The sequence below is a fragment of the Motacilla alba genome, chromosome 3 (genome assembly GCF_015832195.1).
Source record: "Motacilla alba alba isolate MOTALB_02 chromosome 3, Motacilla_alba_V1.0_pri, whole genome shotgun sequence".
Classification (NCBI taxonomy): domain Eukaryota; kingdom Metazoa; phylum Chordata; class Aves; order Passeriformes; family Motacillidae; genus Motacilla; species Motacilla alba.
In genome coordinates, this window is record NC_052018.1 from 1,162,301 (window position 1) to 1,189,623 (window position 27,323).

Below are 27,323 nucleotides of genomic sequence, written 5' to 3' on the forward strand. Positions count from 1 at the left end.
TTGGGAGGGATGAAAGTTTGACAGTGTTAGTAAAAGGTCTTAAAATCATAGAAAATCCGGGGAGTTAGAAAGAAAGCCAGACTTAGTGGGCCTTGGAAAAATGTTAAAAATAGACCCTGAGAAATGTTGGGCTTTGTGTTTGCCCGATCATGTGAAATTGCACCTGCATAACCAGTATATGATAAATAATTGTTAGATGTGATGATTGTTTAGTAATCAAATATAATTATTGTTTAATCGTAAGAAGAATAATGAGAAAACTATGTTAGAAGTTTGAGGCGGACCATGAGAAGCCCATGCTTGGATGAAATCAATGTATACAATAGAAAAATATGTTTAATAATTAACATGAAAGTTATATAACGATAAAATATAAAAACATCTTTATCCCGAACCCATGTCGGAGTCAGATTTGGGTTTGTACCCCTGACACCCAGAGCTCTTCAACAAAAGCACCTGCATATAATCATTCCGTGATTATGTGTTCCTGAACGCTAACAACAGGAAAGTCTCACAGATGTGTGTGCCTAGCAGAAGGATTTTTGAACGTAGAATCTGAAGGAGGAATAGAGATGGAAGCAAGTTTTGATATAGAAGAAAAGAATTGCTGAGCCAGTCTTAGTGGATAACCAAGGAGGCAAAGGGGGTGTGAGTTAGAAGGAGGTTTTATGGCTTAGAGCAAAGGATAAACCCACCTCAAACAAGAAGATGCTTATACCAAGCAGAAAAAGCAAGACTGCCAATGTTGCAAGCAGAAAAAGGCCTCAGAACTTTCCACTGCAAGAAAACTGAAAGACAACTTCTAGCTTAGACTGCAACGCACTAACTTTTAGTGATTGGAGAATAGTAACATGAAATGGTAATTACAGTAGCTGTGATAGGCTATAGGTAAAAGTTAAGGTATAGATTGGTTCTTCCATGTTAAGATGCTCAGCAAAAAAAAGTAAATAATGCATTGTAACCAAAATTGAAGGGTCTCCAGGCTTGCCTGCAGCTGGAGCTGACAGCTGTAGGCACAGGCTCTGTCACCCACGACCCTGGACTGCTGTCATATCTTGGATGTAATAAACTGCATTTTGAAGAGCCGCCTGGAGTCTCACACCTCTCATTTTGGCTCTTCCTGTATTGAAACCAGCAGAACAGTGCCCAGCACCTGGACTCTGTGTCAATCCATCACAAAGCAGGGGTGATGTGGTTTTTAGGGTGGTTAGGATTTGCTGCAGAGATAAGAAATTTTGACTTCATGTTTCAGAAGGTTGGTTTATTATATTAGGATGTATATGATATTAAAAAGATTTTACTACAACTATATTAAAAGAACAGAGAGAAAAGATGCATCTGAAGGTGAGACAGGAATAGAAAGGAATGAATAACAAAGGCTCGTGACTCTCAGAGTGTCCAAGAGCAGCTGCATTCTTGATTGGTTATTAAGTAGAAACATCTAACATGGACCAATCAAGAATGCACTGGTTGCATTCTACAGCAGCAGATAGTAATTTGTTTACATTTGTTCCTGAGGCCTTCTCAGCTTCTCAGGAGAAGAAATTCCTAGCAAAAGGATTTCATAAAAATGTCGGGGTGACACAGGGAACCTTGGATCGTGCCAGAGGGTCGCAGAGAACCGGAAGAAGACCTTCCTGACTTCATCCCTGGGACCACTGACCCAATTCGAGACCACTGACCCAATTCAAGAGAAGAATTGTGCACGCGTGAAGGACTAATAACCTCACTTTAATGCAGAGCGGGGATGGGAGGTGCCGGGGTTGTGCACATGTATTATTTTGGAGAATAAATAGAAGGCAAAAATCTTTGTACAGCTCAGTCATGCATTTTGGGGACAACCCCCATGCCACCTGCTAGTGTAATAAGCACATCACTTTCCATCTTTGACTAATTAGAGAATCTTTGTCTGTGAATTTTTGTTTTAACGATCCCCATTCATCTGTTTAGCCCAGAAATAATTTTTGCACCTTTAAGATTGGTTCTGAGAGAGAAATGGCGAGGGGAAGAAGCTCACAGTTTGTTTTCAGGCACTGCACTCACTCCTCCACATTCCTGCTCCTGGATTGTGTTGTCTGCAGATGGACAGACAGCAGGACAGAGCTCTCCTTTGTCTTTAGTTAGTTTTAGCTAGCTGAGGCAGAGAAGTTCCCTGGACTGTGGTTTTTTCTTTTTCGTGGACCTGTTTAAACCGGCTCAGGAGGAACACCAGCAGCTCCACCTGTGGCCCACCAGGCCAGGTATAGGCCGTGGCATTTCCAGCATTGGAGGGACTGATAAGGGACTGATAAGAGACTGAGTGAGTCGAGCTACAGCCCACAGAGGGGACTTTCTGAGTTTGTCATCTCCTTTGGAGCAGCAAGAACTTTTATTGTTTGATGTTGTTTAGGTTTTATCATTTAATAAACAGTTTTTTCTACTTTTCTCCAAGGAGGTATTTTTCCCAGACCGGCTGGGGAAGGGGCCAATTGAATCTGCTTTCTAGAGGAAACCCTTCGGGGGGTCTCTCCCAAATTTGCCCTGGACTGAACACCCAGAAGAACACCGGCAGCTCCACCTGTGGCCCACCAGGCAAGTTCTGGGCTGCAGTATATCCAGGACTGGAGGGAGTGATAAGAGACAGAGTGAGCCAAGCTACAGCCCACAGAGGGGACTTTCTGAGTCTGCCATCTCCTTTGGAGCGGCCAGAGGTTTTATTGTTTGATATTGTTCATTTTTTGTGTGCTGGTGAATTCTTTGCCTGTTGAATAAATTTTTTTCCCACTTTTTTCCAAGGAAATATTTTCCTGAACCGGTTGACGGAGGGGCTGATTGCATCTGCTTTCTAGAGGAAGCCCCTTTGGAAGTTCTCTCCCAGATTTACCCTAAACCAGGACAGAGCCCATCCAAAGCATATCTCAGGAGCCTGGATCTGCTCGTGGCTGAAGGATCTCAACTCAAAGCGCGAATCCCAAATGGATACGAATTTCCTTGGCATCCTTGTTGTGTGCACGACAGCTCTGAACAGGATTGGGATGAGGGGACACGATTCCCACCCCCATCTTCATAGGACAACAGGAATGATGTCCCCCTTAGCTCCCGGAAGCCCTTGGAGCAGAGGGTGTCCAGCCAGGCTTCCTCCCGCCCCCCCTCCGTGTCCCATCCCATGGGAACTCCTTACTGGTGTACAGGAGGCTGATGGGTGGGAAGGAGGGCAGGTTTTGGCCTCGGGGGGTTTTCTTCTCCTCGAAGCCACAGGGGAGGCCGCTGAGGAAGTCCTTGCGCTGCTTGTTGAGGCCCAGCCACAGGTAGATCTCCATCTTGGCCTGGACTGTCCAGCCGGCAGGGCCGAAGCCCCTCTTCCCGGGGAGCTGTGCGCAAGGAATGGAAGAGTTCACATGGATATCGGGAATATGGACAGACAGACCGCTCTTGGAGCACCCAACCTCTCTGGGGCATTGTGCTGCTGTTCCTTAAACCCAAGGACCCTTTGGGATCATGACACTGCTCTGGCTCAGGCAGTGTCCTCTTCCCATCATGGTTTCCTTTTCCTAAGTATCTTAGGTTGGAAATGCAAGATGTGGCTGGGGGTGTGTATTCTATTTTCCATCTGTCAGAGCTGGGGCAGTTATCTGCTGTTCATGGGGCAGTTTTCTCTATCTCTCCCACAACCAATCCTCCCTCCAGGAGATCTCCGCTGTTCATGGGCCATTAATTATTAATTATCTTCTGTTCATGGGCCAGTGAGTGTCACTGATAAAATTCCATCATCCCATGGGGAGATGCTCTGCCCAGGGGAGGAGCCAAGCATTCCTACCTGGATACAATCTGAGATTTTGGGATACCACAGCAGCCTTTGCCCACTGCGTTCCCAGGGGAGCAGCTTTCTCCTCCCCTGCGTTCCCAGGGGAGCAGCTTTCTCCTCCCCTGCGTTCCCAGGGGAATTCTAGGCCGATCTCCAGCAGCCCTGGAACTTCAGAGGAAAACTCCCCCCTTGTCCAGGATCCCTGCTCCAGCAGAACCACAGCTGGCACTGCAGGAAGGCTGAGCCACCATGGAATGGGACAGTGCCACCACCCTGACCCACAGGGGGTCAGGGCCTGTTCTGACTCTGGCAGGGTTGTTTTCTATTATTGGGATTTGGTTTTATTTTATTTTATTTTATTTTATTTTATTTTATTTCTTCCCTAATAAAGAACTGTTATTCCTGCTCCCATAACTTTGCCTAAGAGCCCCTTAATTTTAAAATTATAATAATTTGGAGGGAAGGGGTTTGCACTCTTTATTTTCAGGGGCGGCTCCTGCCTTCCTTAGCAGACACCTGTCTTTTCACACCACGACACTAAGCCAGAAATTCTCTGGATTTCCAGCTGGACCAAACATTTCCCTCTTCCCAAACATTTCCCACTTACTGGACTGGGCGAGTTCAGTGCTTCACCCTCCCTAGGAGCCGATTTCCACCCTTACCAGCAGATTATGGATCAGGTTTCTCCAATATTCAAAACCCAGAAAAAATGGATGCAAAACTGTCCTCCTCATCTCCCAAATTTCCTTCCCCTCTTGGCTGAACTCCCCTGGGCTAGAGGGATCCTCACCTTGAGGAAAACCGTCTTCACCTTGGCGCAGTCTTTGCCCATCTCCTCATCCACGATGGAGTACAGGATGTCCTTGGAAGGGATGCGGGCGTAGGCGATGCGCTTGTTGTTGCTCATCATCCAGATGAAAATGTCGGGAATCGTGTGCTGGGGCTGGGAATGCCGCGGGAGAGCCCCCTCAGTGCCCCAGCCCCGACCACTGAGGCACCGGTGGGGCTGGAGAGCTGCCGGAGGCAAATCCAACAGATTCCACGGAAGGTGGATGTGCCTGTGGCCACGCTGAGGGCACTGGAATTGTTTGGAGATTCCCACTCCAAAAAAAGCTGCTCAGAGCTAAGCCCGTCAGGAAAGAAACTGGCATTTATTGATGCAGTAAGGTAGAAAAATTATGAAAGAAAGCCTCATAAAATCAGGTCTGTTTTGTTAGATCTAGCCTTGTCAAGCTCGCACTTTGCAAGTTTCCATGTGAAAACAAAGCTGGTGTGAGCAGCTCGTTAACATAACAATCAATTCCTGGATAAAAAACAACTGGCACCTACATGAACATTAAATCTATCCCGTGAGAATCAGTGAAGAAAATATGTAAATAATTTAAATACATATAATAATATAAATTACATTTAAATATAAAATATATAATATAAAATAAATATAAATAATGTAAATACATAATAAGTTATGTAAATAATTTAAGAGTAATAATTTAAGAATAATAAATTAAATAAATTAAGAGATTTGATGGACAGGTAAAATACCTTTTACTAACCAATAAAGTAATTGATAAGAAAGCTCCTAACCAACTGGAGTCACACACGAGGTCTGTAAAAAATGTATAAAAACCAGTTATGTGAATAAAGATTTGGCTTTTTCCAGTTTTTTTGGCCTGAAGAAAATGGAGTCTTGTGTTTGGGATTGAAGGTATTTGAGATGATAGTTTGTGTTTAGATTTAGGTGTTTATTGTTTTTTATTAGTGTTATAGTTTCACAGCTGTGAGTTCTGTAGTTTTTTATCAGTAAGGTATAAAATGGTTAACTATTTTTTGTTATAAGGTCTTTTAAGGTTAAACTATTTAATTAAGAAATGATACCTAAATTATTTTCTATTTTAATCTAATAACTGATCACTCAAAGTCTGTAATGCGGACTTTTCTGTTTAATTACAAAATACCACTAAAACTCATGAAGAAGAAGGAAGAAAAAGGTAAAGAAAAACAATTTGTTTTCCTCTTAAAAGCTCCATTTTGCTTTATATTTATAATTATATTCTAAAACCCCAAACTCTACGTTTTCCACCCTGTGATATCACACACTTCTAACTGACTACACACCCGTAATCCCAGCACTATCAATTAATTTTGGAAGCCTTCTCCACAGCTTCAGGTTAAATGCAGTGTTCTTTTGTGGGTCTGTGCCTTTCAGTACAGAAAATTTAAAATTCTTAGTGTCTAGGGTTTCAACAGAGTCTCGTGTGATTTATGCCGATAATTTATGTCAGTTAAGAGTTTAAAAATATGCAAATTTAGGCAGAGAAGACGGAAGGTTTTTTGTCTCTACTCCTTCAGTGGACTCCAGGAGGGGAGGGGAGGGCAGCGGCCATTCCTCATCCCTGTGTAGGGAAGAGGTTCCCAGTCCAGACTGGGCCCATCGCTCCTCAGATCCGGGCTGGGTCAGGACCAAGGAAGGCCTGGCTGAAACCAGGGATGGAGCTGGGAGCCTTCCATGGGAATTGGAAGCAGGAGGTGGAAACAGCTGCAGCTCCAGAGGAGGGACAAGAACCCCCTCTGAGCCAATCCTAAACTGGAAAAATGTCATGGAAACATTCCAGAGACTAAAGGGGCTCCAGGAGAGCTGGAGAGAGACTGGGGACAAGGCATGGAGGGACAGGACACAGGGAATGGCTGCCACTGCCAGAGGGCAGGGCTGGATGGGATCTTGGGAATTAGGAATTGTTCCCTGGCAGGGTGGGGAGGGGCTGGGCTGGAATTCCCAGAGCAGCTGTGGCTGCCCCTGGATCCCTGGGAACGTCCAAAGCCAGGCTGGATGGGGGTTGGAGCACTCTGGGACAGTGGAAGGTGCTGGGGTTGGAACTGGATGGGATTTCAAATCCCTTCCCACCCTAACCAGTCTGGGATTTGATGTGTCACCTTCCAATTCCTGATTTCCCAGGGATCCACAGGATCCCTCCACAGCTGGGACTGGCTGAAACATCTCCAGCTCTGCTGTGGGAGGACCCAGCTCTGTCCCTGACTGGAAAATCCTTAAATTTCTTTTACATCATCTCATTCCCAACCAGGAGTGCGCAGGGATCGTGGGGCAGCTCATGGACTTGGAATGGCTTCTTGCAGAGGGACCTCTCCTGCCCTTGGATATCTTCATCCATCCCTCCTTCCATCCCTCCATCCTTCCTTCCATCCATCGATTCCATCCACCCATCCCTCCATCCATCCCTCCATTTATTCATCCATCCTTCCTTCCTTCCATCCATGCATCCATATCATCCATCCCTCCCATCCACCCATCCATCCATCCAGTCCATCTATCCATGATCCATCCATCCATCCATTTCATCCATCCATCCATCCATCCATGTCCATCCATATCATCCCTCCATCCATCCATCCCATCCCTCCATATCATCCATTAATTCCATCCATCCCTCCATCCATCCATATCATGCATCCATCTGTCCATCCATCCATCCATGATCCATATCATCCATCCATCAATCCATGATCCATCCCCCCCTCCCTCCCATCCATATCATCCCTCCATCCATCACCCATCCCATCCATCCATGCATTTCATTCATCCATCCATCCACCCATCCTTCCATCCATGATCCATTCATCTATCCATCCATCCATCCCTCCCTCCATGGATCCAGCCCTCCATCCATCCCTCCATGGATCCATCCATCCACCCCTCCATGGATCCATCCATCCATGGATCCATCCATCCAATCCATCCATACTTTATCCATCCATCCTTTATCCATCCACCCCATCCCATCTTTCTCTCTCCATGAGCTGCCCCAGCCGGAGCCACCTCTGCCCGTGAGGGACCCACCTCGTCCGCCAAGAACCGCAGCTTCTGCAGGAAGTTCTGCACCAGCTTCAGCTTGTCCTTCATGGTGTTCCTCTTGACCTGGGAGCGCAGGGCCGTGGCCTGCTGGGCCATATTCTCCTGTGGACACAGCCGGGACATCAGGACACAGCTCAGACCAAGGAAAGGCGCCTCAATCCCACCAGGTCAGGGTGGACACCTTCAGAAACCCTTTTGTTGTCCTTGGCAGAGCCCCTGAGAGGGCAGAGACAGCCCAGGGAAAGGTGACACCACAAAGGTGTCCCCTGAGCTCGGAGAATTTTGGGGTGGCTTAAGGAAGGTGTCGCCCCGTTCTTCTAAAGTTCTTCTAAGCCTTCTGATTTATGTAATGGAGTTTCTCATGCACTGTTTGTGTAAATAATGATAGTTTTGCATTCCTTTCTGGAGGAGGAGAGAATTGATGGACTGTTGGTTTGACAGGTTGGAGAGGTGGCAATTTCATCCTCCAATCCATGGCCACTTTTCAAATCCTATAAACATCAGAGTTCGGAAATAAACTGCCCCTTTTTTGCCTTGGACATCTCAGAGTGCGAGTGACTTTCATTTCACGTTGTATTGCAACAGGAAGGTGCCTCATCCGCTGTCACCCAGCTCGTGACCCTTGGCGATTCCACATGAACGCGTGGAATTGAAAATTCCTGGCTCTCGAGGATGCGGCTGGCCACTGAAGTTGGTAACCTTGGCCAGCTGGAGAAGCCACCAGCTCCTCGTCCAGCTCTCCTGCACATCCTTGGCAAGGAGCGGGGCCACCACCCTAAACCTCTGTCCCTGGGGCAGCTCATCTTTTTGGGATTCCCAAAATCACCCCAAACCTCTGTCCTTGGGGCAGCTCAGCTTTTTGGGGTTCCTGAAATCCCCCCAAACCTCTGTCCCTGGGGCAGCTCAGCTTTTTGGGATTCCCAAAATCACCCCAAACCTCTGTCCTTGGGGCATCTCAGCTTTTTGGGGTTCCTGAAATCCCCCCAAACCTCTGTCCCTGGGGCAGCTCTGCTATTTGGGGTTCCTAAAATCACCCCAAACCTCTGTTCCTGAGACAGCTCTGCTTTTTGGGGTTCCCAAAATCATCCCCCAAACCTCTGTCTCTGGAGCAGCTCTGGTTTTTGGGGCTCCCAAAATCACCCCAAACTTCTGTCCCTGAAACAGTTCTGCTGCTCTGAAAGAGGTCCCAAAATCACCCCAAATTCTCTCCCTGGGGCAGCTCAGCTTTTTTGGGATTCCCAAAATCACCCCAAACGTCTGTCCCTGGGGCAGCTCAGCTTTTTGGGGTTCCCAAAATCACAACCAAACCTCTGTTCCTGAGACAGCTCTGCTTTTTGGGGTTCCCAAAATCATCCCCCAAACCTCTGTCTCTGGAGCAGCTCTGGTTTTTGGGGCTCCCAAAATCACCCCAAACTTCTGTCCCTGGGGCAGCTCTGCTGTGTGGGGTTCCCAACATACCCCCAAACCTCTTTCCCTGGAGCAGCTCTGCAAGAGTTCCCAAAATCACCCCAAACCTCTGTCCCTGAAACAGTTCTGCTGCTCTGAAAGAGGTCCCAAAATCACCCCAAATTCTCTCCCAGGGGAAGCTCAGCTTTTTTGGGGCTCACAAAATCACCCCAAACCTCTGCCCCAGGGGCAGCTCTGCTTTTTGGGGTTCCCAAAATCACCCACAAACCTCTGCCCCTGGGGCAGCTCTGCTCTGTGGGGTCCTCAAAATTCCTCTTCCAGCTCCTCTGTGCTCCCAAATTTCTTTCCAGAGTCTGTTGGAGGGGAGCCAGCAGAAGCAGAAGTGGCACCTGGGACTTGGCTGAGACCTGAGTGGCCTTTGGGGTCAGAACTAAACCCCAAATTCCCAACCCACAGGGAACTGGAAACCAATGTGTCCGTGGACCAAATTCCACCCCCTGCTCAGGAATCCTCCTCTGCTCTTCCCAAAGTTTCCCTGAACAACTTGTGCCGGGCCTGCCCACCCTGCCAGGGAACAAATCCTAATTCCCAATATCCCTTTCCCAGTGGGAAGCCATTCCCTGGGTCCTGTCCCTCCATGCCTTGTCCCCAGTCCCTGTCCAGCTCTCCCGGAGCCCCTTTAGGGATCAGATCCCGCTCACCAGCTCCCGCATGCAGGATTTGAGCCTCTCCCGGTCCAGCCTGGTGCGGGACGAGTGGTGCTGGTCCTTGTCAGCCAAGGTCAGGAAGCGCCTGCGGGAAAAGGGGATTTCCCATGGGAATCCTTCTCATGGCTCCCTTCCCTCCCCACCAGCCTGGCCACGTCCATGGAAAACGCTCGAATTCCCAACAAAACTGTGGACAAGAGGCGGGTTCGCACCGTGGAGTCAGGAAGGGACAGTTAGCGTCATCAGGGGCCACCAGGTGCCACCCAGAATTCACAGAATTCCCAAAATCAGCAGGTTGGAAGAGACCTCCAAGCCCATCGAGTCCAACCCAGCCTCAACACCTCAACTCAACCCTGGCACCCAGTGCCACACCCAGGCTTTGTTAAACACACCCAGGGATGGGGACTTCAAAACCTCCCTGGGAATTCCCAAAATTCACAGAATTCACAGAATCACAAGGTTGGAAGAGACCTTGAAGATCATCAAGTCCAAACCAGCCCCAGCACCTCAACTAAACCATGATACTGAGTGCCACATCCAGGCTTTGTTAAACACATCCAGGGATGGGGACTCCACCACCTCCCCTGTCCCCAGGAATTCCCAGAACTCCCAAAATTCCCAGAATTCACAGAATCACTGCGTTGGAAGAGACTTTCCAGACCATCGAGTCAAACCTAGCTCCAACACCTCAACCCAACCCTGGCACCCAGTGCCACATCCAGGCTTTGTTAAACACACCCAGGGATGGGGACTCCATCACCTCCCTGGTCCCTGGGAATTCCCAAAATTCCCAAAATTTACAGAATGACCAGGTTGGAAGAGACTTTCCAGACCATCGAGTCCAACCCATCCCAAGCACCTCAACTCAACCCTGGCACCCAGTGCCACATCCAGGCTTTGTCAAACACACCCAGGGATGGGGATTCCACCACCTCCCCGGGCAGAACATTCCAGAACTTTATCCCCCTTTCTGGAAAGAACTTTTCCCTGCTATCCAGCCTGAATTTCCCCTGGTGCAGCTCAGGGCTGTGTCCTCTGGCTCTGTCAGTGCTGCCTGGAGAAAGAGCCCAGCCCCAGCTGAGCACAGCCACCTTCCAGCCTGTGGGGGCCACAGGACTGAGGTGTCCACCCCTGCTTTGGGGCATTTGGGGTGCAAGATGGAAGCACCACGCTCCTGCCCAAGGCAAAAGGTCCGGCATGGTGCCAGTGTCATGGAATGTCATCGTCCCATCATCCCGAGGACAGGGCACCATGAGGTGACATTCCCGCTGCGAGCAGGGACCCGCATGGTGCCACCTCCCCGTGTGTCACTCACAGGCAGCCGCTGCTGAGCTCCTCCAGGACCCCTCGGAGCCGGCGCTCTGGGTGCGGCTTCTCCGTCTTGATCATCTCCTGCACGTCGTTGAGGCCCTCCTCCTGCGGCACCGACGGGGACAGCGTGAGGGATGGGGAGCTGGGAACAGCCTGGGATCACCTGGAGATCACCTGGGCTGGGCATCACCTGGGATCACCTGGGCTGGGCTGGGAACCACCTGGGATCACCTGGGATCATCTGGGCTGGGAATCACTTGGGATCACCTGATCTGGTCTTAGAATCACCTGGGATCACCTGGAGATCACCTGCACTCATCTGGGATCTTTTGGGCTGGGAATCACCTGGGCTGGGAATCACTTGGGCTCATCTAGGATTACCTGGGCTGGGAATCACGTGGGAGTCACCTGGGGTGGGAACACTCTGGGATCACCTGGGATCACCTGGGCTGGGCTGGGAACCACCTGCAATCACCTGGGTAGGCTGGTAATCACCTGGGTAGGCTGGTAATCACCTGGGATCATCTGGGACCTTTTGGGCTGGGAATCACCTGGGATCTTTTGGGATCTTTTGGGCTGGGAATCACCTGGGAATCACCTGGGGTGGGAACAACTTGGGATCACCTGGGATCAGAACCACCGGTGATCACCTGGGCTGGGCATCACCAGAGATCACCTGGGATCACCTGCTCTGGGAGATCACCTGGGATCATCTGGCTGGGCATCACCTGAGATGACCTGGGATCATCTGGGCTGGGCTGGGCATCACCTGGGATCACCTGGGATCTCCTGGTCTGGGAATCACCTGGGATCATCTGGGCTGGGTATCACCTGGGATCACCTGGGCTGGGCATCACCTGGGAACCACCTAGCCTCCCCACCCTCACAGGGAAGGATTCCATCCCAATATCCTGCCCAAATCTCCACTTTCCCAGTTTGTACCCATTCCCCCTTCTCCTGTCCCTCCAGGCTTGTCCCCAGTCTCTCTCCAGCTCTCCTGGAGCTCCTTTAGGCTCTGGAAGGGGCTCTGAGCCCTCCCTGGAGCTTTCCCTTCCCTGGCTCTACCACATGAGTGCTTCACCCCGCCAGCCCAGGTGACACAGCCTCCCCACCCCTGTTCCCTTTTGTGGGGACACCTCGATCTGACCCACAGAATTCTCAAGGAGCTGCTGGAATTTGGCGATTCCCCACTGGGAATGTTCCCCTTTTCAGGCACTGTCTGTCCCTGCTTTGCTCCGAGGTGCAGGGAGCCTGGCTGTGGCTGTGCTGGGTGCCAGCCCCGTGCCCCAGCTGTGTCCCCCCCTGTCCCTTCACCCCTGTCCATCCCTGACCAGCTTGTCCGCGATCTTGTCCATGATGTTGGCGTTGTAGAGCCGGCGCCGCTGGTCCTGCCACCAGCTCCGGATGTAGATGCAGGGCTTCTTCTCCAGGTAGGGCAGGTGGAAGTAATTCCTGCAAAAAAGAGGCAGAGAGATGCTCCATGGGGGTGACAATCCTGGCCTGGAGCAGCCCCCATCCCACCCCTCTCCCGGGAAATCAGAGAGATCAGAGAAAAGAATGAGAAACAATTCTTAACTTTCTGCACCTGGTGTTGTGAACATGTGGAATATATTATGGATATTTGTTTACCCAAGGGTGGTTTCTTAATTAGTCAATGGTGATGGCGTTTTAATTAAAGGACCAATCAAGTCCAGCTTTGGACTGGGAATCACCTGAGATCTCCTGGGTGTATCGTAACTGTCTATAAAAGCAATGAGTTTCTTAATAAAGATGAATGGAATGGAGGCTCTGTTTTTCCCGAGGCCATTCCCAAATCCAGGATGGATGGGAGCAGTGCCCAGGGGCTGCCCCATCCCTCCTGGGAATGTCCACGGCTGGGTTGGATGGGGTTTGGAGCAATCTGGGATGTGGCAGCAGCTCTGTGGCCACAGTGAGCAACAGACGACTTTCCCAGGAATTGTGCTGGGAAAAGGCTGTGAGAAGATCAGAGAAAAGAATGAGAAACAATTCTTATCTTAACCTGCTGCACCTGGTGTTTGTGAACATGTGGAATGTGTTATGGAGATTGAAATAAATAAATCTTAATTTAATCTAAATTTAAATAAATCACCAAAAGGTGATTTATTAATTAGTCAATGGTGATGGCGTTTTAATTAAAGGACCAATCAAGTCCAGCTTTGGACTGGGAATCACCTGGGATCACCTGGGTGTATCATAACTGTCTATAAATCAATGAGTTTCTTAATAAAAAGTGATGGAATGGAGGCTCCGTTTTTCCCGAGGCCATTCCCAAATCCAGGATGGACGGGTGCTGTGCCCAGGGGCTGCCCCATCCATCCTGGGAATGTCCAAGGCCAGGTTGGACGGGGTTTGGAGCAATCTGGGATGTGGCAGCAGCTCTCTGGCCACAGAGAGCAACAGACAACTTTCCCAGGAATCGTGCTGGGAAGAAAAGTCTATGAGAAGATCTGAGAAAAGGGAAAGGCTGTGAGAAGACCAGAGAAATAAAAGAGAAACAATTCTTAACTTGCTGCGCCTGGTGTTGTGAATATGCAGAATATGTTACAGAGATTTGTTTACAAAAGGGTGGTTCCTTAATTAGCCAATGGTGATGGTATTTTAATTAAAGGACCAATCAAGTCCAGGTGTATCCTAACTGTCTATAAAACAATGAGTTTCTTAATAAAGATTAATCTGTAATCATGGAGTCTATGCTAATTATTACCTGGCTGGATAATAATGGGACAGTGGGATGTGTCGGGGTCAGAACTGGATGATCTTTAAGATCCCTTCCCACCCAAACCATGCTGGGATTCTGGAACCTCCCAGCCGCTCCAAGCCCTGTCCTTGGAACAGCTGAAGGAAGAGAGATCCACAGTTTTTTGGGGTGCTGGTTGTGAGCCAGGATCCAGCACCTGGAAAGGGAATCGTGCTCCTGGAAAGGGGAATACTGCTCTGCTGCACCTGGAAAGGGGAATCCTGCTGCTCCTGGAAATGGGAATCCTGCTGCACTTGGAAAGGGGAATGCTGCTGCAACTGGAAAGGGGAATGCTGCTGCACCTGGAAAGGGGAATCCTGCTCTGGTGCACCTGAGAAAGGGAATGCTGCTGCACCTGGAAAGGGGAATGCTGCTGCACCTGGAAAAGGGAAATCCTGCTGCACCTGGAAAAGGGAAATCCTGCTGCACCTGGAAAGGGGGAACCCTGCTGCACCTGGAAAGGAGAATCCTGCTCTGGTGCACCTGAGAAAGGGAATGCTGCTGCACCTGGAAAAGGGAAATCCTGCTGCACCTGGAAAAGGAAATCCTGCTGCACCTGGAAAGGGGAAATCCTGCTGCACCTGGAAAAGGGGGAACCCTGCTCTGCTGCACCTGGAAAAGGGGAATCCTGCTGCACCTGGAAAAGGGGGAACCCTGCTCTGCTGCACCTGGAAAAGGGGAATCCTGCTGCACCTGGAAAAGGAAATCCTGCTGCACCTGGAAAAGGAAATCCTGCTGCACCTGGAAAGGGGAACCCTGCTGCACCTGGGAAAGGGAACCCTGCTCTGGGGCACCTGGAAAGGGGAATGCTGTTGCACCTGAGAAAGGGGAATCCTGCTGCACCTGGAAAGGGGAATCCTGCTGCACCTGGAATCACCAGGAGTCAAATCCAGCTCCAGCCCTTCCTGCGTGTTCCCACCAGGAGATGTCAGCAGAGCCCCGTGCTGGAGCGGGGGACTCCCAGCTCCCAGAGAATGGAGATTTTTGGATAAACAGGGTGGGAGAGGCCCCAGAATATCAGAACTTCTCATCTCCCCTTGGGATGCAGCTGGGCAAGGAGCAGAGGAACAGAGGAGGGAATTCCAGGGGGATTTATCTGGTGCTGGATAATCATGGAAACAAAGGAGGGAATTCCAGGGGGATTTATCTGTGCTGGATATTCATGGAAACAAAGGAGGGAATTCCTGGGAGATCTATGCTGGATGTTGATGGAAACAAGGGAGGGAATTCCAGGGGGGTTTATCTGTGCTGGATAATCATGGAAACAAGGAGGGGATTCCAGGGGGATTTTTCTGTGCTGGATATTGATGGAAACAGGGAGGGAATTCCAGGAAGACAGTTATTTTCACCGGATATTCTTTTCCCAATTGATTTAATCAGACAGTGAATTCAGTTAGCACCAATCTACTGCTAAAACTTGATTAAAATCCACTTAAAGTGAATTTCATAATCCTAAATCCAATTATCATTCTTGGAATGCAAATCCAGACCTCCCTGAGCACATCTCACCAGGCAGAGGGTTTGAGCCTTTTTATCCAATTTCCTGCCCGATGCATTTGCAGATTTTTCCAGCAGTTGGGATCTCGACCCTGCTGAGGCCACCACTGACACATGTCCTTAAACCAGGACAGTCCCCAAGTGCCACACAAGGTGGGCACACTGACACAGTGCCCAGGTGGACACGCTGACCACACAAAACCAGGTGGACACACTGACCTGTCCATGCCCAGGTGGACACACTGACCACACAAATCCAGGTGGACACACTGACCTGTCCATGCCCAGGTGGACACACTGACCAGTGCCCAGGTGGACACACTGACTCAGTTCCCAGGTGGACACACTGACCCAGCGCCCAAGTGGACACACTGACCACACAAATCCATGGGGACACACTGACCTGTCCATGCCCAGGTGGACAGAGTGACCCTGTGCCCAGGGGGGACACACTGACCACACAAATCCAGGTGGACACACTGACCCAGTGCCCAGGTGGACACACTGACCTGGCTGTGCCCAGGTGGACACACTGACCAATTGGTGACCAGGTGTCCATGCCCAGGTGGTCACACTGACCCAGTGCCCAGGTGGACACAGTGACCACACAAATCCAGGTGGACACACTGACCTGTCCATGCCCAGGTGGACACAGTGACCACACAAATCCAGGTGGACACACTGACCCAGTGCCCAGGTGGACACACTGACATGTCCATGCCCAGGTGGACACACTGATGTGTCCATGCCCAGGTGGACACACTGACGAGTCTGTGACCAGGGGGTCACATTGACCCAGTGCCCAGGTGGACACAGTGACCACACAAATCCAGGTGGACACACTGACATGTTCGTGCCCAGGTGGACACAGTGACCTGTCCATGACCAGGTAGACTCACTGACCCAGTGCCCAGGTGGACACGCTGACACAGTGCCCAGGTGGACACACTGACCACACAAATCCATGGGGACACACTGACCTGTCCGTGCCCAGGTGGACACACTGACCAATCGGTGCCCAGGTGGTCACACTGACCCAGTGCCCAGGTGGTCACACTGACCTGTCCATGCCCAGGGGGACACACTGACCACACAAATCCAGGTGGACATGCTGACCTGTCCATGCCCAGGTGGACACACTGATGTGTCTGTGACCAGGTGGACACATTGACCTGTCTGTGCCCAGGGGGTCACATTGGCCCAGTGCCCAGGTGGACACAGTGACCACACAAATCCAGGTGAACACAGTGACCCAGTGCCCAGGTGGACACACTGACCTGTCCATGCCCAGGTGGACACACTGATGTGTCTGTGACCAGGTGGACACACTGACCACACAAATCCAGGTGGACACACTGATGTGTCTGTGCCCAGGTGGACACACTGACCTGTCTGTGACCAGGTGGACACACTGACCACACAAATCCAGGTGGACACACTGACCCAGTACCCAGGTGGACACACTGACCTGGCTGTGCCCAGGTGTCCATGCCCAGGTGGTCACACTGACCCAGCGCCCAGGTGGACAGAGTGACCACACAAATCCAGGTGGACACACTGACCTGTCCGTGACCAGGGGTTTCATGGGCTGGGATGAAGAAACGGAAACCAGCTCTCCGTCCTCGCCACCTTCATCGTCACTGGAATTCTGGAGCAGCTCCGACTCCTCCTCGTCCCCATCCCCTCCCTCTTTCTTCCTCCTCAGGAGGGGTTTGCTGGAGCCATCCACCTGGTTGCCATAGTTACCTCGAAGAAGAAAAAAAGAAGAAGAAAAAAAATTAATCAATTTCCAGGGTTATAACTCCCAGCTCTGGGTTTGAATTCGGGTTGGCAAAAGTTTTCTCTCTGGAATCACAGAGAACATTGGAGTTTGACTTCCTGGAATCACATCCAGGAGTTGGAAATTAGGGAGAGGTGTCTGTGCCCTGCTCCTGTTCCCTCTCGACCCCCTGGGAATCCCCTGGCATCTCTGGAGGGTGAAACCAGCACAGAAGAGAGGGATCAGCTCCACTGGCCACAGCCCAGCAGGTACAAAATGGGATCCCACATCCCTCATGCCCACGGAGAAGCCATTCCCTGTTCCCCAAACCTGCTCCAGCAGGGGCTGGAATGGAAAATCGGGAATAAACCCCACCCCCAGCTTTGGATTCTGATTTTCCCCACTATCGCACTGCCCAAAAAAACAACCAACCTATGGTGACCTCGAAGTTAATGGGTTTGTCCCCAATCTTCCTGTCGATCATGGTGGCCTCCAGGAAGGCTCCGAAGAGGAAGAATTCCTCCATCTTCCCGCTGCAGTTCTGCAGGAGAAAAGAGATCCCAGGGCTCAGGGTCAGAGGGAGAGACAGGTCCATCCCTCGGGATGACATTTCCAAAGGGACCGGGAGGGTTTTGTCTCCCATCTCTTGGCTCGTTGTAAAAAGTATTTAATTAAATATTTCATTTTGATATCATTTAATTAAAGATAACCTTGAGCTGTGTGGGGATCCATCAGCCCTTGCCCAGGAGGGGCTCTCAGGGACATTCAGGAACACAAGCCTGAGTTCACTGAATTGATCAAACCACACAAATCCAGGTGCCTGGAGGCTCCCGTGGAATTGGAATAGTTCTGTTTCCTGGTGTTTTCATTTCCCCTGGCTGGGAAATAAAGGAGATCCTTGTTTTCTGGTTGAAACTCATCAGGATAAGAGTGGGATAACAGGAATTAGGGGATGAGTCACTGTCCGTGTGTATTTCCCACTTGGAGAAACATCCCTAGGTTCAGGAGATGATGGAAATCGTGGAATGGTTTGGGTGGGAAGGGACCTTAAAGATCATCCGGTTTCATGGGCAGAGTCACCTTCCTCTATCCCAAGGTGCTCCAAGACCGGTCCACCCTGGCCTTGAACACTTCCAGGGATGGATCAGCCACAGCTTCTCTGGGAATGCTGTGCCAGTGACAATGTGACTCTGACATTCCCAGCGCTCCTGAGGGAGGTGAGCACTGGAATGATCCTAAAACCTGATACTTCTGTTGGTCTGTGAGATCCAGAACAGCTGGGACAACACTCGAAATCACAGATTTCACAGAATTCCCAAAACCACTGGGTTGGAAGAGAACTCCAAGCCCATCGAGTCCAACCCAGCCCCAACACCTCAACCAAACCCTGGCCCCCAGTGCCACATCCAGTCTTCTCCTAAACACACCCAGGGATGGTGACTCCACCACCTCCCTGGTCCCTGGGAATTCCCAAAATTCCAAGAATTCCCAAAATTCCCAGAATTCACAGAATCACTGGGTTGGAGGACACCTTTCAGACCATCTAAGTCAAACCCAGCCCCAACACCTTAACTCAACCCTGGCACCCAGTGCCACATCCAGTCTTCTCTTAACACATCCAGGGATGGTGATCCACCACTTCCCTGGTCCCTGGGAATTCCCAAAATTCCCAAAATTCTCAGAATTCCCAGGGACCAGGTTGGAAGAGACCTTTCAGACCATCGAGTCCAACCCAGCCCCAACACCTCAACTCAACCCTGGCGCCCAGTGCCACATCCAGGCTTTGTTAAACACACCCAGGGATGGGGACTCCACCACCTCCCTGGGCAGAACATTCCAGAACTTTATCCCCCTTTCTGGAAAGAAGTTTTCCCTGCTATCCAGCCTGAATTTCCCCTGGTGCAGCTCAGGGCTGTGTCCCCTGGCTCTGTCAGTTCCTGGAGAAGGAGCCCAGCCCCAGCTGAGCACAGCCACCTTTCAGGGGGGTGTAGAGGGTGATGAGGGCACCCCTGAGTCTCCTTTTCTCCAGGCTGAGCACGCCCAGCTCCCTCAGTGCTTCCTCACAGGGTTTGTGTTCCCAGCCCCTCTCCAGCCTCGCTGCCCCCTCTGGACACTCCCCAGGTCCTCAAGGTCCTTCCCAAACTGAGGGGCCGGAGCTGGACACAGCACTCGAGGTGTGCCCTCACCCGTGCCAGGGACAGGGGCAGAATGACCCCCCTGCTGCTGCTGGCCACACCACTCCTGATCCAGGAAAATCCTCAATTTATGAGACCAAAGGTAACAATCCAATATTCCCAAGACCCCAAACAGCCTGCTGGATGCTGTAGGGTCACGGGGACACCTGTGGGGTCACGGGGGGACTTACGTCAGCCACCGCCGTGGCCTGCTCCACCTGCACCTCCGTGGAGCTGTTGATCTCGGGGTTGGTGGTGTCCAGGATCTCCACGGCCAGGCCCAGCAGGAGCCGGGCGCGGAAGGAGACGCCCTCGCCCAGGCCCTCGTTGAGCTCCTGGTGCTCGTCCATGAGGGTGTAGTTCCGCGTGGAGCCATACATGTTCACCCAGGCGGGGCCGAAGGTGGGCAGGAAACCTGAGGGGGTGGAACAGGCAGGTGGGAAGGGGGCAGAGAGGGAAAAGGGAATGTCTTGGCACCCGTAGGTGTCACTTTCCTGATCTCAGTGTGGTGACACAGGGTAGGATGTGTTCTTGTGTGCCCATGGAAGTGTGGCTGCCGCCATCCACGGAGACAGTTTTCAGGGAATCCCAGGATGATTTGGGTTGGGAAAGAGCTCCCAGATCATCGAGATCAACCTGTGCCTGATCCCCACCTTGTCCCCAGCCCAGAGCACTGAGTGCCACATCAAGGAATTCCTTGGACACCTGCAGGGATGGGCACTCCAAACCTCCCTGGGCAGCCCCTGCCAAGGCCTGAGCACCCTGTCCATGGGGAAATTCCTCCTGGAGTCCAACCTGGCACAAAATTCCTCCTGGAGTCCAACCTGGCACAACCAGGGTGAGTGGAAGGATTTAAGTCTTTCACCTTCTGCCTAATGGATTTGCAGGAGATTTTTCTGGCAGTTTTTCCATCAGATCCCAGCACTGCCAAGGCCATCACTAACCTATGTCTGCAAGTGCCACATCCAAATGGCTTTTAAATCCTTCCAGGGATGGAAACTCCACCCGTGCCAGGGATGAACAGCCATTTCCAGGAAGGAATTATCCCGATATCCACCCTGAGCCTGCCCTGGCCCAGCCTGAGGCCATTTCCCCTTGTCCTGTCCCTGTTCCCTGGGAGCAAAGCCCGACCCCCCTGGCTGTCTCCTCCTGTCAGGGAGTTGTGCAGAGCCACAAGGTCCTCCCTGAGGCTCCTGGGGTTTTTTGGGGGGAAATTTCCAGGGGAGGCAGTGATGGGAACTGGGTAGGTCTTCAGCAATTCCCCATTTTGAGGTTCAAGGAAGGAGAACCCCCGTTTAGCCCCTGTCCAGTTCCACATCTGGCTTCCCATCTTTGCCCACAAACGCTCGTCCATCCACGGAATTTTTGGAAGAGCAAATTGTTCTGGGGTGTCTTTGCTTTCAGGTGTTGGCTGAAGGTCTGTGACAGGTCGGTCACAAACCTGTCCCAGGTTGGTTTTCAGGGCACTGGCCCAGGAACCTCTCCGATTTTAGGACATCAAGGTCTTGCCAGATGAGCACCAAGGAATTCCAGGGGTGGGAAGGAGCCTGGAAAACTTTGGGAACTCTGCCAAAGGAATGCCCCTTTTATGCCCCAATTTTGACTTTACCTTTGTCCCCTTCGTTGGAGATCTTCCTCAGGTCGATGAAATGGGTCCCGATGGCCACGTCGTTGACCTTGTCCGAGTCCCGGATCTGGATCTTGATCCTCTTGCACAGCGGGGGAAACATCTCAGTGAAGATGATTTGCTCGTTCCAGAGGGGCTCGTAGCTGCTCTTTTGTATGGATGTCTTTCCCTGGGAATCGAGAAGAGATAGGTATCAGACAAGGGCTGAGTAAGAGCCTGAGATGAGAGATGTGGGACTCCAGTCAGCTCTTCAAAATGCAGTTTGTTGTGTCCAGTTATCCTCTTCAAAATGCAGTTTGTTGTGTCCAGTTATCCTCTTCAAAATGCAGTTTGTTGTGTCCAGTTATCCTCTTCAAAATGCAGTTTCTTGTGTCCAGTTATCCTCCTCAAAATGCAGTTTGTTGTGTCCAGTTATCCTCTTCAAAATGCAGTTTGTTGTGTCCAAGGTGTTACATCAGCCCAGGGTCGTGGGATGTTGGAGCCCTGGATGCTGAGAATTTTAAACTTTCTGTGCTGACAGACTCTGACCCCCAGGAGAGCACCGCATGTGACCTGGAGCTGTGGGGAAGGCTTCCAAAATTGATTAAAAGCACTGGAATTATGGGTGTGGAGTTGGTTAGAAGTGTGTGATATCACAGGGTGAAAAAACTTAGATTTGGGGTTTTAGTTTATGGTGATACATGGGAGTCAAAATGGAGAAGTTTGGGCATGGGTTAGATGTCTTTTTTGTACTTTCTTCTTCATGGATCTGGGTTGTTTTCTCCAATTGGATGAAAGGTGTCCGCATTGTTTTGGGTGATCATAATTGGGTTAGAAGCAAAAATTTTGCATATATATATATATATATATATATATATATAATATTATATATATAAAAATATAATATGAATATATAATATAAATAACATAGATGTCAGCTGTTTATTGGGAAATTGGGACTTAAAGAGCCATGAACAGACAACATTTTAGCTCACTTTTTAGGAGAGCTCACATCCTGTGAGTCTGCAATAGATAAGAATTATAAACTTCAGCGTGAGACTTCAAGAACAACATCTCCTGAGTTTTACTCACCCTGAAAGAGCCTGGATTTCCAACATGGGTGACAGAGCGAGCCCTACAGCTGTCAGCTCCAGCTGCAGACAAGCCTGAAGACCCTTTAGTTTTGGTCACATTGCATTAATTTTTTTTTTTTTTTTTGCTGTGCATCTTAATACATAATCAACCAATCAATACCTTTACTATTACCTATAGCCTGTCATTACTATAATTACCGTATTATGGTCAATACTGTCCAATCACATGAGTTACAATGTTACAGTTTAAGATTAAAGTTGCTTTTCAGTTTTCTTGCAGTGGAAAATTCTTTGATCTTTTTTCTACTTGCCACATCAACACGTCTTGTTTGCCTGTGGAATCTTTTTGCTTGGTGAAAACATTTTTTTGTTTGCGGTGGGTTTATCCTTTGCTCTAAGTCATAAAATCTCTTTCTAACTTGACTCAACCTTTGCTTTCCTCATTGTCCAGCAGGACTGGCTCAGCAATCCTCAATTTACACATCTATTATTCTCCTATATCAAAACTTGCTTCCATCTCTATTTCATTCTCAGGTTCTACATTCAGAGATTTTTCTGCCAAGCATAGATACCTGTGAAAGTTTCTTGTCAAACTTTCATCCTTCCCAGCAGGTTGGATCTCCCAAACCATGCCTCGCAACCTGAGCTGCTCCCTTCCACCCACTCCACCCTCTCCTGAGTAAGGAATCCTCCTCCTCAGCTGGAGAGGGCTCATACCCATGCTGGAGAGGGAAAAAAAGGGGACACCAATCCCATCAAAATGTGTCAGGTGACACCACGCCCATCTCAATGTGCCAGGTGACACCACGCCCATCTCGACCGAGGTGACACAGCGCCCATCTCAGTGTGCCAGGTGACACCACGCCCATCTTGACATGCCAGGTGACACCACACCCATCTCAATGTGCCAGGTGACACCACGCCCATCTCAACGCGTCAGGTGACACCACAGCCATCTCGACCAAGGTGACACGACGCCCATCTCAGTGTATCAGGTGACACCACGCCCATTTCAACCAAGGTGACACCATGCCCATCTTGACATGGGAGGTGACACCCTGCCCCTCTTGATGTAACAGGTGACACCACACCCCTCTCAACGTGCCAGGTGACACTACGCCCATCTCGACCAAGGTGACACCATGCCCATCTTGACATGCCAGGTGACACCACACCCATCTTGACATGCCAGGTGACACCACACCCCTCTCAATGTGCTAGGTGACACCATGCCCATCTTAATGCATCAGGTGACACCACGCCCATCTTGACCAAGGTGACACGATGCCCATCTGGACATGCCAAGTGGCACCACACCCATCTCTGTGTATCAGGTGACACCACGTCCATCTCAACGTGCCAAGTGACACCACACCCATCTCGATGTGCCAGATGACACCACACCCATTTCGACGTATCAGGTGACACCACGCCCATGTCAACATATCAGGTGACACCACACCTCTCTCAATGTGCCAGGCAACACCACGCCCATCTCAACATGCTGGGTGACATCACACCCATGGTGCTAGGTGACACCAGGCCCATCTCAACGTGTCAGGTGACACCACACCTCTCTCAATGTGCCAGGTGACACCACACCCACCGTGCCAGGTGACACCACGCCCATCTCAATGTGCCAGGTGACACCACACCCATCGTGCCAGGTGACACCATGCCAGGTGACACCACACCCGTTGTACCAGGTGACAGCACACCCATCCTGACCCGTAAGGATGACCAAGACCATCTAGGGCCACCAGCTGGCGTCACCTCCTGTGGTCACCCTGGGACCTCCCCGCTCACCTTCTGCCCCGCGAAGGCCACCTGCACGTAGGGGTCCACCAGGTCCTTGTTCTCCCCGATGAGGGCCTTCTTGACGTTGGCCATGATGCTGGTGTTCATGCGCGGCAGCCCCTCGGCACGGTAGATCTTGATGTAGAACCGAGCCCACTGCCGCTCCGGGGGGACCCCGTCGGGGAGCAGCAGGTTCCTGGAATGCCAATGGATCAATGGATGGAGTTGGGAACGGCTGCTGGGGTGGGGTGGTCAGGGAAGAGCGAAGGTTGGATGGGATGATCTCCATCCAACCTTTGTGGTTTCATGAATGACCAGAGAGAAGCTGATCCATTTTCCTTCCACTTCCAATCCATTCCATGGAAATGGAACGAACGGGATTTTGGAAGAGTTGCTTTTTCCTTATCAAGGGGAGCTCGGAGGATTATTTGGGGGATGAAATTAACTCCATCCATTGTTTTGTTTTTGGTTTTTTTTTTTTTAAATGTGGCTTTCCTCCTCTCCAGGAATAGATGGGAATGCTGTGAGCAAAATATTTCTGGGGGAATTCTAGGAATTGCTGGAGCTGTCCATGACTGGTGGAAGGTCTCCCTGCCCATGGCAGGAGGGCTGGAACAAGGTGATCTTGAAGATCCCTTCCAAAACAAACCATTCCAGGATTTTAGGAATAAACAGGAGAACATCACCCCTACAGCATGGAATGAAACCCAAAGTACTGGAGGTGGTTCCTCAAACCCCAGCAAGTCAGGGGAGCTGTGCTGGTGCTTTCTGACTGTTAATGGCTGGACTCAACCCCAGAGGTCTTTCCCAACCTAAACCATTCCATGATTCCATGTGGGGAGAGCCTCAGAGGCAGGTTTGAAACGGAGATACTCATTTAGCTGGAAAAGTTTTGGGGCTGGAATTAAGCCTGAAAGCTCCTGATTTTTGTTCCGTGACATTTGAGATGTTCTGGGCAGTCCAAGATCCCTGTCCACACACACACACACACACAGCCTGGGAAACCTCATCCAGACTTCCCTGCTCTGCCTTGGGGTGTGAGATCCCATCCCATTACCCCATTATCCCATCCCATCTTCCCACCCAGGGCCCATCAGGAGTGTCAGGGGACATCAGGCTGGGTGACACCAGGCTGGTGCTGCTGGACAGTTCAACCGCCAGCAGATGGTCTGAGCCCACAGGAAAGACAACTCTGTGCTGGAGATCACCTGGAATTGCACCAGGAGCACAAATTCCCACCCAGAAACCACCGGATTGGTCCTTCTGCTTTCACGGCTCAGGGTTTGCCACCAGGTTTGGATCCCGTGATCCCACCCAAGGGAAAGAGAGGTGGAAAGGATTCCCCCGAGGGAGCCGGGAAGAAGCGGATCCCAGCAGATCCCTACCCTTCGATGTCATCCTCCTCCGTCTCGTTGGCCTTGTGCGGGGTCTTGATGTTGTCCCCTTTGCCCACCACGGCGATGTCACACTTGAGGTAGCCCTTGAGGCCGGCCGTGAGGTCCTCGGGGTCGGACAGGATGGCCCATTTGTGGTAGAACTGGTGCTCTGCAACCCAGGGGACAAGAGAGACCTTTGTCACCACCGGACACGGCCGACGCCACCAGGGCACGGCATTCCATGGAGTGTGACCTGCCCTGTGTGTGAGGGATCCCAACAAACCCCTGGAAAATCCACTGGGAAGGTGTTGGAGGTGGAGAAACAACGGGTTAAGCTGGAGGGGGTTGGAGTTATGATACGTTATGAAAATCCTTTTGTTAGGATTTTCTTCTGAGAAGCTGGGAGGCCTCAGGAATAAATGAAAACAATTGACTATCTGTTGCTGTGGAATGCAACAGGTGGAGCTGTAATTGGTTTCATGTCGTTATTTTTAATTAATAACCAATCAAGGATCCAGCTGTTCAGACTTTTTGGTTAGTTACACGATTTTGTTGTTCACTCCATTCTATTCCTGTTTTGTCTTCTGATGTATCTTTTCTTTTTTCTATTCTTTTAGCGTAATTTTAATATAACATTTTTAATATAATATATATTATAATGAACCAGACTTCTGAAACAGACAGTCAAAATTCCACACCTCTCATCCTTGTCCTCACTGCCCTGAAGACCACGGGGGGTGGAGTCCCAAATCCCCACCCTGGAGGGGTTTAAAGCCATGTGGATGTAGCACTTGGGGACATGGGGCAGTGGTGGTGGCCTTGGCGGTGCTGGGGGTGGTTGGACTCGATGGTCAGCAGCTCTAATCAACCTCTCCCTGTTTTCCTTGGATGAAATGTGGGGCAGGATCCAGCCCTGGACCTTCCTGTCTGGAATTGGTGTCCTGCCTGGGAATGTCACCTTCCTGGGCAGGGCAGGGATGGACACCAGCACAGCCAGGAGGGACCTCGGGGACACCTGGGAGAGCTGGAGAAGGGAAGGATCCAGGGAGAGCTCAGAGCCCCTTCCAGGGCCTCAAGGGGCTCCGGGAGAGCTGGGATTTGGGGAAGGGCTGGAGGGCCAGGAGGCAGGGAATGGCTTCCAGTGGGAAAGGGGGAGCTTGGGATTGTGGGATCTTGGGAAGGAATTCCCGGCTGGGCTGGAATTCCTAGAGAATCCCTGGATCCCTGGCAGTGTCGAAGGGTGCATTTGGATCACCCTGGGATCATGGGAAGTGTCCCTGGGATGGGATTGAAGGTCCATGGATCCCACCCCGAACCATTCCAGGATTCTGGAATCAAGGATGCTCAGGATCCATCCCGAGGGATTTTGATGGAATGTGGGGATGGAAAAGGGAAGGAAGACCCTTCCTGGAGTCCTGAATTCCCAGGGAAGCCCCTGGATCCTGAAATTCCTTCTCCACGAGGAATCAGGATGGGGCTGGATCCGATGGCAGGGCTGGGAGAGCTGGGAATGTGCAGCTGGAAAAGAGGAGGATCCAGGCAATCCCTGGAGCCCCTTTCCAATCCCAAAGAGCTCCGGGAGAGCTGGAATTTGGGAAAGGGCTGGAGGGCCAGGAGGCAGGGAATGGCTTCCAGTGGGAAAGGGGAGCTTGGGGTTGTGGGATCTTGGGCAGGAATTCCTGGCTGGGCTGGAATTCCCAGAGAATCCCTGGATCCCTGGCAGTGTCCAAGGCCAAGCTGGACACTGGGGCTTGGAGCCACCTGGGACAGTGGAAGGTGTCCCTGCCCATGGCAAGGGTGGAATTAAAATATCTCTAAAGTCCCATCACAGCCAAACCATCCTGTAATTCCACGATTCCAGGATGGGATACGGACCCTTCTCCAGAGGTGCCAAGAGCTCTTCCCTGACCTACAAGCGACTCCAGGTGACTTGTTTATATCTTGGATATTTACACTAAATCAGGGAAGCATTTTCCAAGGAATCCAACCCCTGCCTGACTCCTTTGCTGGGAATTTTACTCCACTGAGCAGGTGCAGGTGCCCGGGAATTGTTACAAACGACATTCACGTACCAGGCTGCGTGTAAACAGTCCCAACATCCATCTTGAAGGACCCCACCAACGTCCCGCTCCTCAGGAGATTTTTGGAGTGGATCACCTGGAAATCAAGAGGGGAAAACCGC

General features: G+C 50.8%; 1 protein-coding gene across 1 annotated transcript in view; it reads right to left on the bottom strand.

The window, feature by feature from the left end:
• The window catches only part of OTOF (otoferlin), an 89,252-nt gene that overhangs the window by 33,412 nt on the left and 28,517 nt on the right, over positions 1–27,323 (bottom strand). The window contains exons 12-24 of the mRNA XM_038132078.1: positions 27,214–27,298; positions 25,151–25,310; positions 23,775–23,961; positions 20,878–21,064; positions 19,460–19,683; positions 17,527–17,635; positions 16,898–17,081; positions 12,412–12,532; positions 11,085–11,185; positions 9,764–9,854; positions 7,641–7,757; positions 4,575–4,727; positions 3,161–3,350 (exon numbers count right to left, since the gene is read on the bottom strand). Coding sequence (XP_037988006.1) covers positions 3,161–3,350; positions 4,575–4,727; positions 7,641–7,757; positions 9,764–9,854; positions 11,085–11,185; positions 12,412–12,532; positions 16,898–17,081; positions 17,527–17,635; positions 19,460–19,683; positions 20,878–21,064; positions 23,775–23,961; positions 25,151–25,310; positions 27,214–27,298 — 1,909 coding nt within the window. The remainder of the gene's footprint in view (positions 1–3,160; positions 3,351–4,574; positions 4,728–7,640; positions 7,758–9,763; positions 9,855–11,084; positions 11,186–12,411; positions 12,533–16,897; positions 17,082–17,526; positions 17,636–19,459; positions 19,684–20,877; positions 21,065–23,774; positions 23,962–25,150; positions 25,311–27,213; positions 27,299–27,323) is intronic.